The following is a 14,022-nucleotide window of genomic DNA, read 5'->3' on the forward strand; positions in this document are numbered from 1 at the left end:
GCTTTATTATTATTATAACGCCTATATATAGTTTTTATTACTATATACATATACAGGGTTAAAAAATGTATGTATAAATGCCGTGTAATACCTAAACAGTCAAGATAGTGTCTCGTAAGGCCTAAGGGTATGTAGAAGTTTGTACTATGTATATATACATATATTATGTACGTGTGTAGGTATAGAATACTTTTAATCTTGTCAAAAGCGTACACTGGTTAAAACCCGACTGGTGGTATGCATTCATTAACGATTAACCATGTTAATATAATATTATTATAATTCGCTTTGCCGGGAAAATGTCAGCTACCGGCTTACCGAACCGTGGACGCCGCCCAAGATTAACAAAAAAGCGTTCAACACTAGCGCCGTTGTCCGTGTGCGTGCGTCGGTCGTCGCCGCCGCCGCCGCAGTTTGGTTGATAACACTACAGCCGCCGCCGCCGTCGCAACTACACTGTCAGACGTCAGTTGTCAGTCGGTATTATTATGTGTACCCGTGATTAGCTCGTTGTCCGCCCGGTGTAATTTGTTTCTTGTTGATTTTTGAACTCGAGTGTTCTTTGGGCATTTTGCTCCCTTCTCGGGCTTTTTTTTTCATCGGTCTGCCACATCGTATTCGATCGACATGCCCTAAAGCGTACACGGTCATCCGCCGACACAGCCCAAAAGTGGTTGGATTCTCTACCAAGAAGAAGTGCAGTCTTCTTCAAGAAAGAGAGAAGCCGGCATACCTAGCTATTAGCTTTTGGGGTGCGTCCAAACACTTGAGCTCAGTTAGCAACAATGGCAGAAAAATACGTTAAAGCCCCGATGGCCAGCACTCGGCCTGTTCCGATGAAGCTGTTTGCTACGTGGGAAGTGGACCGTACTCCCTCAAACTGTGTGCCGAGGTAATTATTGTTTATGTTGTACTCTACTGGTTTTAAGTCACTGTTGATACAATATCAATAATTATCCATCCCGGTGTTAAATGCTCTTGTTCTTCCTATAAAAATATTAGATTAGTATATAGGAATGTCATCTTGCCACATTCCAATCGTTAGGAGTAAATATTATACACTGACTGATAATTATTAATTATTGTGTACTCTATTATTATCACCAGTATTATAATTATTTATATTAGAGAGATTCAAACAATTTAAATAATCTAGTTAACTATCTACCATAGCACTTAAATTCCAACTAAATTATTCAGTAATATTTTTAGCCATTAGCTCATTAACCTCGATTGTTTTTATTCTACTATAAGATATTGGTGAGTCTCTAACTTTAAAATCTGTCTTTCAAATGTACCATTGTAATATTATTTATCAAAATAGCTACAACACTTCAAGATCTAAAATGGATGATGCTAACGGATTAGCTTAGTAAAATTCTGTAAAGAAATAAAAAGATAAAGAGACTACAACAAATAGAAAAGAAACTACATATGGTTATAAACTATAATAATTTTATAATTAATACTATTAGCAATATTGTTGTTGTTGTCCTTCTTCTTCATCTTTGCCTTACACTTCCAACTACATGGGGTTGGCCACCCTAGTCCTACACTTCCATGAAGCTCGGTATTCTACATTTCACTCAAATACCCCAGCTATCCTCATATCACTTTCTATTCCGTCCATCCATCTTTTCTTTGGTCTTCCTCTTCCTCTTTTTCTCTCTACATTCATCTTCATAACACCTCTCACTGCCTCTGCCTCATCTATTCTCATAACATGACCGAATTATCTCAGCCTATTCTCTCTCGCTAATAGCAATACTGTTACAAACCAAATATTAGTTAATATCAAATGTAGAGTTAGAATTTAAAATGTTATCATTGTTATTGTACAAATTAGTCATTGAATAAGCCTAAAAAATAATTACATAATGCATCATAACTGTATAACAATAATTATACCTAATTAATAACACTTAAAGTCCACTTAAAAAAAAAAAAAGCACTCGAAATATAGTTGAAAACGTTATATTATAGTAGTTATACAATTCACTATAATTATAGGACATATTTTTTTTGACAAATATTTTGTTCATTTATACAAATAGTTTGTTAATATTCAAATTGTACAAATTATTTGAGGGAATATCATAATTTTGAAATGTAGCTATAAGCAAAGTATTTTGTTTTACCATTTCAAATATTGTTTATAAAACATTAACATAAATTTAAATATTAAACTATCTATTAATATCTAAATATTAATATCTATTTAACTTCATAACCACTAAAATAACTGATATGGTTTGGTATTTATTAGTGTTTACCTTCAAGCAAGTGTTTGAAAGTTACAACATAGCTCGTGTAGTGGCATTTGTACCATTCTTAATTTTGTGTGGGAGAGTTTTTGAATTAATAGCTCTATAATTTAATTATTAATATTAATATAATTAATAGTAGTATGCGTTTTATAAATGAATGACAGTAATATTAGTTTAAAGCAGAAGAATAAATTTAGCTGGTAGTACGATGAATGAGGAACCTTTCTTTTTCTCATTTCACATCCAATTAACTGTAGGTAAGTGTTAGTAATAAACAATAAATTTGTTCAGAAATTTAATTTGAACTAGCCATCTAATAAAAAACTAATTACAGATTTCAAAATGTTTTCATATTTAACCGTTTATCATAACTAATAGGCTATAATCAACTAATGAATTAAAAATAAAAAAACTTACTATACATTAATTGTGCATTAGCTAAAATTTCCATTTGTTATCTTTTTTAGGAAGTTAATACATAGGTAAATAAATAATAGTTCACAAACAAATTAGTTATAAACAAAAAAAGTGTGCCTTTGTATTATATTGTTATTTATATTAAAAGATTTACAATTTGCATAGTACATAACATTTTAGTAAAATGGATTTTTGCCAAAACTGTGGTCGGGTGTTGTTAACGTTTAATGTGTTTCATGTATATTACACCATTTTAAAACTTTTTCTCATAAAGAAAATGTAAAATTTATTTCAAAAAAATAATAAGTTATATAATTTTGTACTTATACGTAATTTCATCGTTCTATGTACTTACGTATCTTTAATATTCTTAATGTTTACCGTAAACATGCATACCTGTGGGATTTAGTTTATAATATTTAGTATGTTTATGGCAAAGCTCCAACAATATTGCGTTGACATATGAACATCAATTGGAATTCCAATTTAGTTAATCAAGTATACATCAACAGTATGTGAATAATAATAACTGTAGTAGAATAATACTGATAGATGGTTTTATTTATGGAATTTGAAATTTAAAAAAGAAAATTTATCTGTATATTAAAATACATTTATATCTACTCCGTAGCTAATCATTTTATAAAAAAAATGGTCTTGCAAAAGAAACTTATAAAATAAACCATTAGGGAGGGTTACGTTTGTTAATTAATACTTTCAAAAGGGTCGAACGGTTATTTGTTTTAAAGGTATTTGAACATTTCTTATAGCCGCGAACTGCTTGTTTTTTTAGTGTAGATAATTTATGACTCGTAAATTAATAAGTCCAACTAAATGTTTTGTTTACCTAATAGATATTTTTTAAATGGAAATTTAAAGGTAAACTACAACGATTTAAAAAATAAATAACAATTTTTTTTTAAATTTAATGTGTTTAATTGGTTTGTTGATTCACATACGTTACAGCAGAAAAAAACTTCTATTTTTAATTATAAAACAAAATATATTTAAAAACAGTGATACATTTAAAAATGTTATGTCAATTTAAAATTACTATGATGACTACGACTACATACTATTGCAAATGACATAGTGACTCAGTGTGTATAATTTGTGTAAACTTAACTGTATCATCAATAATTATAATTTTAAATAAAAACCAAGCTGTCTACTGAGAAATTAAAAAAATATACTAAAAATATAATGACTATTGTTATCTATGGAATGTGTGATTTAATCTGACCACTATAGTAATAATATTAATAATTGTAGAACAATATCAGCTTGAAATTATGAAATGAAATTCAAGCTGTTTAAAATAAATTCGAACGTATTGTCACAATTGATATTGGCTATTTTTTAGTTATCACATCAGTTATCATGATAGTACCTTTAAAAAATATTGTGTTGAGTGTTCTCGAAAAGGTATTAGCCTTATTTATCGATATTGTAAAAAAATTGTTGTTATTATAAAAAATGAATGGGTAGATAATCGATTAATTTCGCTAATTTTGTATTACGAGTATGTGTCGTGCCGGTTTTCATTTCATGCCGGCTCGGTGCACTTCTCGAGAAGTCCGTGACATTCTCAAGAGGGGAGAGGGCTGATCAATTTGCCAGACTGTACGAAAGTATTATTAAAATTGGAAACTACTAACATTTAAGGATTTCTCAAGTAGGTACCTGATGGACATTCACGTGACCCACGATAAGACATTAAATTGTTTTTTTTAAATAACGCAAAAAAACATGACGTTAATTAATGATGACATGCTTAGTACTGATAAAAATACAAATTATGATAATCAACTCAAAGCTGAATCCATTAGAATTGCACCCTGCGGGACGGCTTAGGACTTATTTTAGATTATGTTATAGATATTTTTTTTCACTTGTAGGTTATTAACGGTTAATAAGTTAGTATTTTTATGGTATCTTCCGGTTTTGTCGTCACAATTTGTACTGTACAACACATATTCAATTTTATCCGTTTAACAGTGCGATATTATACAATGTATGTTAACTGCAGTAAATTGTATAAAAATCAACGCGTGGTCGTTAAATCCGTAATACATATTATATATTTTCATTAATCGAATTACTGGCACGGATTTAGGCTGCTGCGGTTGGTTTTGTTTTTAAGTATAATATCGTAAATCATAACTATAATTATATTATCCAATGTATCCTCGTGTACAAAATACACAATCAAATAATTGTCATAATCTCAGCTTGAATCCGCTGAGTGTTGATATAGACAAAATTATAATTAATGAGAAATGATTGTTTTTTTATTATATTTATTATTTTTCTTTTAATGGTGTGCCCGCTACAGCTTTACGCGAGGGGTTTTTGCCGATATGAGAGGACCGACCTTGTTCAGATGTCACGATGACACTTAGAATGATATTTAAAATAATGATAATTTAATCATTGAACTACTATGTTGTTAGCGGCGCAAGTCCCCTCTGTAGTTGTACACGTTAATTTGAGTGTACTTATTTAGTTTTTTTTATCAGTGCGTACACTACACTACAAGCACTCGACATTCACCGTATACCTGCACCTTACATTTTAGTGTATGTATAACAAGATCTTTCGTTCCAGTAAATATGGTTCTTTTCAAAACGATACCGCTATCCGAAACACTGCGCTCTATTTGGACCGTCCGGATTAACACACTAAATATTATGTCACATAACACACTTCTTATATTTAATATTATAATTTTATTACAATTTGTGCCGGGTTTATTATTTATATGCTCATTTAAAATGTAAGGTATAGATTTTCTTCAATATTAACGTCAATAGCCAAAAGTGAGAAGCGCTTTTGGTAATGTCTTGTGGAACTAATAAAAAATGCATAAGTATGTTTTCATAATTCATTTGGTCTATACTAATAGGTACACTCTACACCATTTATAGTTAAAAACTCGAGAAAACCAAATCTCCAATAATACAGAAATGTAGTGTAACATTATATTTTATCAATTATTATCATCGAATCAAAGAGTTGAATAATGATATTGCTATTGATTTTCTAATACTAATATGTTAAAATATAACTTACATATTATAACAGTTATAACTTATAAGTAAGTGTATGATATGATATGTATGTATAACGACATATATGAAAGTGAAGTCGAGTGACTGCAATAATATTATAATGGGAGTAGGTATACATTGTAGATCAGTACACGCTGGCGCTGGGTTCAGTTTTTTAATGATAATTAAGTCATAATTATTATTAAATAAATATTGCGTGAAAACCTATTGTCAGTCAATGCCAGTGAAGTCAACTAACAGAAAACAAAATTAGTACTTCTCTTTCGTTTTTTCTATACAGATAAATTTGCACTTGTTTTGATTCTGCGCTTATACTTGCGTTTAAATACTCGTTTAGGCATAACATTTGGTACAGTGTAATTTAAAAACACTGTTTAATGAATACATTTTAAAAAAGGCTGTTTACATGACTACAGACTACATAATATTATTAGCATTGGCTCGTTGGCGTTTGTTTTACATTCCATTTACATTTTTAATTATATTTCCGGTGAATTATTTTTATTAGTGAAAACTATTGAGGCGTTAACGGTGTGTACTAACAAAGACTTGTTCAAACGTCTCAAGTCATTAGTGCTTTCGGGTTTTCCTCGAAAGTTTGTTAGATACAATTTATTTCTGTTCGTTACAAGTTGTTGGCAACTTGTTTTACTTTATATATTCTCTTTTGTAGCTTCGATAATATTTCTATAACTTTCTAATTAAATTGCAAGAGAATACCTTGGAAAATTTTACCGATCCTATTTTCTATTGATGTATTAGACGGTACCTATACACAATTTCATATCTATCTTCCTGAAAATCACTGACGCGAGTCAGTTTTAATTACAAACGATCAAAATGTCTTGCCAACATGTATTATGACGACAACATATATCTTCAACGATCTAAGCAAATTAATTTTAATATGTTATATTATCCGCCTGACTCTCTTCTGAATAATACTCAAAAGGCCTTATCGATTTAAGTCGATAAAAGAAATCCTATTACAAGGGAATATTCTAACTGAATTATATAACATATTATACGTCGTGTATGTAGTTTATAATAAATATTTTATTTAAATCATGATAACATCATAGCAATTAACTTGGTATAATTTTATACTTAGAAGTATTAAATTTAATGTTTTGTCTGTTTAAATAATAATGATTTGTACTTATATATTTTTTAATTAGGCCCAGTAAAAATATCAATGAGTAAACTATTTTTAAAGTTGTTATTGGTCAAGATCAGATAATGTTTTCAGAAATACTGTATACGGCTTGAAAAAGTTCTCCCCATCTTCTTTAAAATCGATAAGTTACCATTTGTCAAATTAACAAATTATCCTTTCCCGCTTAAGATCCGGTCAAAATCTACTCCCATACCACGCCTTTAAACTCTCCCTTAACGATTCCCCATTCTGTCCTCGTCACGACGATGAATTTCCTTGCGACTTCCACCATCTGCTATGGTGTCCTGCTTTGTCTGAACTTCGTACTCCTCTCTTCACCACCCTATCCTTCTATAATATCAACCATTTTGACATTTATTCCATTCTCAATTCCTCAGTCATTCCCATCATTAAATCCGTCCTTCTCTTCATTGCTGAGTCCGTACATTTGCCTTGTAATTGCTGTAAATAATTGTTTTTTTTTTTTTTAAGTTGCTTGTCTTTGTAAATATCGTCCAGTTTGTACATATTAATTTTTAGCTTCATTCGTACATTGTCAACTTATAATTGTAGAAATAAATAGTTTGTCTAATATTTCAATAAAAAAAAAAAAAAACATTATCCTAATTTGTTTTGTGTCTATTGAGCTACTGCTAAAATATTAGTAAAATACATGTTTAAACCTCATTATTCCGGAGACAGACAATTTTTTCTGTGTTATACTTCTTTCGACTTAAATTTAGTTCTAATGATCTGAAGCTCAGAATGTAGGTTTAACATATATATATATATATATATAAACATTTAAGTAGTAAAATTTGTTTTTATCGACAAAAATTTAATAGGTTACATCATTTTTAAGCTATTATAATGTCATTATAGATTCGCGTCGAAGGGTTTTTTTGAAAGTAATTGTATTGCTTCCAGATTTAATAATAATTACCACTTATCGGTGACGTCTGAAATTCCACTGCGCTTATCATCATTGTCTACGTTTATTTTAATTGTACAAAAACACATATCCGTTTCAGGATTTATGCAACAATCTACATAAACAACGTATAAAAACAGTAATCCAAATTTCTGACCTCACTAAATGTATATTTATATAAATGTTTTTGTCAATATTCCGGTCCGAAATATCATAATGATAGATTTATTGATTCCAATGTTCCTTATTCAAATTTCGTTGGAATAATAATTTTTATTAAGCAGAATGTCATTTGTTACTTGGTTACCGATATGATTGATATATATATTGTGTTGCAATTTCTTATGCAATTATTTGAGGGGTTTCGCTACATACCATCCACAAAAACGTAATTATATTAGGTTCTGTTTAAGGAATAACAACGTGGTACACTTATTTAACAAAAAAAATCCTACTTCCTTCCACGCTCAATAATTATTTTTCCGTTTAGTCGTTATTTGCAAACCAAATTAAATTACACTCCATTATAAATTATAATATTAGCTGTATCGTTTGGTTGGTGATATTCTGATACACCTGACAGAGATCAGAGTTATTGATTGCCGTCGAATGGAAATTCGTTTGGTGCAACGATTTGTCACAGTATATCGTCACGGTTTAACTTAATTTCCCAATAGGACACTTTCACTACAGGTTTACCGCATCTCCTTCCGCATTTGCTAAAAATTGCATAGAAAAAAATACATTATGTGCACAAATTTCGTGTTCCGTGTTGGACGCAAACACGACCTATATTATTATATACTTTGCATTTTTCTCTCCTGAACGTCCACAGTCGCCACATATTGTACTGAGTGAATGAAAAACGAAACCGCTTAGTTAAAGTTTATTTCTGTTGCGCTTTAAACATCTTTGGAAGTTTTCAGCTATGTTTATTTTTTAACGTGCAAAACGTGTTACGAGATATTAATAACCTAACCGCTTGGTCTATTATTTATGGAACAAAGTTAGCGTAAAAAAAAAATATATTCAATTTTTATAGGAGCCGACAGTATAGTATTATGTGTAACGAGGTGTACAAGTTTAACGATCAGTTGGCGTGCGCGAAACTACTTTAAACTCAGCGAACATCAACTACAATTTAATAATATTATATAATACTGTATTCATCTATCTATAAGTTCAATAGAACGCAGTCAATGTCTTTTCGTCGATGGAAAATTAATGTGTAATGTGACAACGGCCGAGCAATATATTAAAAGCGAGAGCGTTCGTCTACGATTAAGAATAATGGTGTGTGTGTGTGTATATTATATACAGTTAAATAGTTAGACATTAGAACCAGTAATTAACTGGTAATAATAACCATCGGTCAATAAACGGCATAAAGTTGTCGCTAGCTGGGACGTATGGCGATAACGATTTTTTTTGGTCTGAAAAAAATGTATATTCTAATAATCTGTATTCTAATTTATACTTTTTTTAGGAACTTTATTGAACAGTTTATGTAACAACTTTTTTGTTAGACCTTTTATTATAAAGTTCTTTCAAGAACTTCGTACAAAGAACATCGTAAGAACATTTATAATAAAAGTTATTCTAAAAACTTTTTGGCCAGGATTTTATGTAGAAGTTTTTATAATAAATATTTTCATTATTACATTTTCTACTTAAATATATGATTTCCAAAAGATCAACTTATTTTATATAGAATATGTAAGATAAGTTCATCGGTGTAGACCTAAAATAATATTCATCGTCTGTAGTCCATAGAAACCATATAGTTCTGGAGTCTCAAGATACTTAAACCCCAGACTACATATTTTTGCTGCAAAGACTTGGAAATAGCCTAATTTATTGCCTTTTTGTGATTTTCGCTTGTTTTTTTTTTGGAATAAGGTTTTACTTTATAAAGCAACAAATAGTTTTGAAAAATTAGCTTACCTACACACAAATTGAAAATTAAATTTTACGTAAACTTATTTTCCTTGGCATCGTTCATTCATTTACAGTGTGTACATAATATAACGAATAATATTGTAGACTGTAGTGTATATTATACACTACTATATTATTCGTTTATAAATCTACTATAATACAATATATGTATACTATGGTGTATGTGTGTGTGTGTGTGTGTGTGTGTTATTTTCCGCTGTGAACCAATTCGAATTATCTTATACGATGTTATACCGGTGCTCGTTAAAATTATAACATTTACGCACTTTAAATAAAGCGTGTTGGTTTACAATAAAAACAAAGTTTCATTTTCATTCGCCTATGCCGACCGGATCAATATAGTTAAATATTTTATATTTTTATTTTATTTTATTGACTTTAATAATATTGTGTGTATGCATTTTTTCTATTTGTTAATTCACTTGTGGCTATGGCAACGTGCACTCTGTACAACAATCATCCAGGCACAGTGATAGGACACGGCGGCGCGACGGCGTAATACAATTAATATCGTTTTATATATAATGTTATTATTAACGCTTTGCACGTGCGTATTCGCCTTTACGTTTTTGGGCCTCTCATTACATAACATCTTGCTATATATAACGTGTACAATAACGAAAAAAATAAATAAAACATTGTTAACCATTATAGAAACGTTGAAAAGCACCGCAACCTGCTATCGTTCTGTGTAGGCCGTCCGATCCCGCTGATTTTCCAACTCGGCGGTGTCATACTTGATACTTTCAATGTTGGGCCGGTTAATTTTTTTTTAAATTAAAATTATACGAGTTTTTTTCATAAAGACATAAGCAAGCCACAGCACCTTTAGTCTGACTAACACTGAAAGAGTATGACATCGCCGAGCCAATCCTGGATAGCATAGTTCACAAGTTTTAGATAAAAAGCAAAAATAAAATAAAAATGTAGTTTTTTGTTTATTTTTTTAACAATTTTAGAATTTTTGTTATAAAAACAAAAACGATCTGAACTATCTTAATCACAAAAATATTACGTTTTTGAAAATCAGAGGTCGAAATAGAGGAACGCCTTTTTCAATAAATTGAAATATAAAATAATTATTATAGAGTTTTGAAGATATAGACCCAGTATAATGTTTGAAAAACCAAATTTGTTCCTTATTGTTTGATAATTCTATAAACTGTTAATGCTTTTTTTGAAATAGCTGTGATTTTACAACTTTTATATTAAAAATTCTCTAAGGAACATCCAAACAAATTGAAATAGGTATAGAAACATTTAGACAAACAAAAGTTGCTATTGGAGTCTACAACTACCAAAAAACTTATATTACAAGTCGATTCTTATTTAAGATGCAAACTAAATACGAAGCAATTATAAAGTTAATAGATAACCGTTCTTAAGTATGTGGAAATATATGTACAACCATCTTTTCGAATAGACGGAATTTTTAGTTGTCGGATAAGTTGAGTGTATTCATATTTTCGACTTCTATTAAAGCTATCAGTACTATATGTCATGATTTACCTCTCCAGCCTTCCTAACACAGGAATATTTGACAACAGTACTCAGTAGTAGTTTAGTATGTATAAACTATAAATACATGTATCAATAAATAACTGCTACTCAATTAATGCATAAGACTTAATGGGATATATTTGTTAAATTTATTTTAAGTTTTTATTAATTAATTAGTTATTAATATTACTAAGCTTTTGTTGTGATCATCTACATTCTGAGATTGTCAAATCAGTACAATGTATCATTGACACAAACACTAATGATCATCAATTATTTTAGCAAGGCCGACTATCAAATAATAATTCAGACATTTTGATATTGTATGTATATATTTTTTCTATATGGAAAATCAATAAGAAGGAACTGCTGGTCACATGATATATAATCCAATAATTTGGAGGATTGTATACTGAAAACTGGTACCTACCTGACAACTTTTTTCAATTCCAGTTCATCATTAACAGTTTTTATTGAAAGAGGACAAAATAAAAACAGGTCCATTTAATTTAGAACAACTTACCAATGACAGATATTAATCGTTAATGTTTTACAAGTGTGTTTATACAAATTTTTCTTTTTATTAAAAAAAAAAATTACATACAGTGATGTCACAGATATATCTATTGTTTTACCAAGGAATCTGTATTCTGTTGTAGATCGCATGAATAATTTCATTAGTATCCATCTCACACAAGCATCTTTTTCTATACGTTATTAAGTTTTCCATTTTCAGTCCTCAAGTACACGTGACGAACCGTGAAGACATAACGTAACTTGGTTACGCGTTTGAAAATGTATATTTGTCCTCCTTTCCTCTATCCCGGTTTCACCGCCCCAGTTAAAATGGCTAATCGAACGACCGTTGTTGTATATAATAATAATTATTCTAATACACGACTAAGTAGGCGAAGGATGCTTTTTCGGTTTATAATTCATTGGCATAAGCATAATATGACGACCACGACGACGTGTAAAAACTTTCTGAGTCGTTATTACTCTATTATTGGCACTTATTTGTCTATGTATGATGTATTTTTTATATGAAACTTATTATCTATTCCTGTAGCACCTGCAGTAGTCTTTAAGTGTAATATTATTGTGTGTGCTCGTCGCCGCGAGGTTGTCGAAACTATCTGTGTTGGTACTATTATAACAGGTATCTATTGTTTTTCTATAGCTTAGGCGTGAAACAAGAATGTGTGCATTGTTTTTTCAACGGTGTGAGTTTGCGTGTTTTTTACCTATTTCCCGTTCCCTTTGGCTCTCAAAAATTGTATTTGCTTGGTGTAATCAAGGAAAAAGGGGTTTTAAAGCTAAATAAATACACTTGGCCGTATATGATTAACATGTAGGTAAAACATTTCAGAAATTGATGTTTCATTTTTGTGTTGAATCAATAATTTAAATATTCTAGGGAGAACTATAAAAGTTTTTTTTTACGATTCTCTACATAGGTACTTGGCTAATCATATATTCTCGTCCGTTAGTAATATTATTATTTTTGTTTTCACCGTAAAGACGATCCGGCGTTATTAAACAATTTCTATCATTATTCGGAGTACATTTAGGCTATAGTGCACACGTTAAAGTCAAAACCCCGACATTCATATTAATATTATGTTTAGGCAAGATTTTCGACGTAGGTTTCCGCAACTGTGATTTTTCTCATGTTTTGTGCTTGTATAATGTGTAGTAATAGCAATGCTCAGTAATCGATCGTGACGACGACGACGGGGAAAGCGAAAACATTTTTATAGACCTATATTGAAACTAGTAGGTTTATATTATGTCTATCACAATCGATCCATAGAGTAGTAATGAGACTATGTAGCCGACGTAATCAATAATGATTATCGTTGCTGGCGTTTTAGATGATACAATTATAATAAAAAATAGATTAGTTGTATAGCAATCTTCGTTTAGCCGTATTGTATTGGCCACTGGTAAAAGAGTAATGAAGATAACTTCAATTTGAGAGTTATTGAACATTTTTGTATGAATATTAATGCTAGAAAAAACAAGAAACAACACATAGAAAACTCAAAGGTAAAAGACGAAAAGGCTAGGATTTCGTGGATAGATAATCTAAAGAAATGGACAGGACTGACATTAATAAATCTATTCTGCACACTGCACAGTGTATGATAAAGTTGAATGGGCCGGGGTAACCACCAACGTCTAATGGCTATAGGGCACGCAAAAAAAAAAAAAAATGTTTGGAGGTCGCACACACCCGTTATCAAAATTCAAAATAGATAGCCATTTTCGAAATAAATGAAAATTGCAGATGAAAAAAAATAAGAGCAATATGTAATGAATTTTCACACACGTACATATTGCTTATTTTTTGGCCCTTTCGTCCCCCAGACGAAGTTATATTATTTACCTCATATTATACAAATAATATAAATTTTATTTGCATGACTGCTATGTGTAAAATTAACAGTTTGAATTTTACATGTCTTATGAATGATAAAAAAGTAATAATAAATAGTTAAATTGATTTTTATTTTTTTAATATATGTTTTGTTATTAATTTTATAATTTAAAGGCAGATATAGACTACATAGTAATATAATTAGATTCATTGGCATGGTTATCTGAATTAGGATGACAACCCTAATTTAGACTTATTCAAAATTAATTTATAAAAATGTATTATTTTTTATTCTATTAATTCTACAAGATCTACAAGTCTTGGCGAGTATAAAGTCCAAT

General features: G+C 30.1%; 1 protein-coding gene across 2 annotated transcripts in view; it reads left to right on the plus strand.

The window, feature by feature from the left end:
• Positions 1 to 436: 436 nt before the first annotated feature.
• Positions 437 to 14,022, plus strand: part of LOC126844286 (phosphofurin acidic cluster sorting protein 1) — a 34,230-nt gene continuing 20,644 nt past the window's right edge. For both annotated transcript variants that reach the window (XM_050582366.1, XM_050582367.1), the window contains exon 1: positions 437 to 892. In XM_050582366.1, coding sequence (XP_050438323.1) covers positions 786 to 892 — 107 coding nt within the window. In that variant the 5' untranslated portion in view covers positions 437 to 785. The remainder of the gene's footprint in view (positions 893 to 14,022) is intronic.

This window comes from Adelges cooleyi, unplaced genomic scaffold (assembly GCF_023614345.1).
Source record: "Adelges cooleyi isolate 19-005CV unplaced genomic scaffold, UGA_ACOO_1.1 ACOO_flye_CR_arks_rails_tigmint_CR_PRNA_651, whole genome shotgun sequence".
NCBI lineage: Eukaryota > Metazoa > Arthropoda > Insecta > Hemiptera > Adelgidae > Adelges > Adelges cooleyi.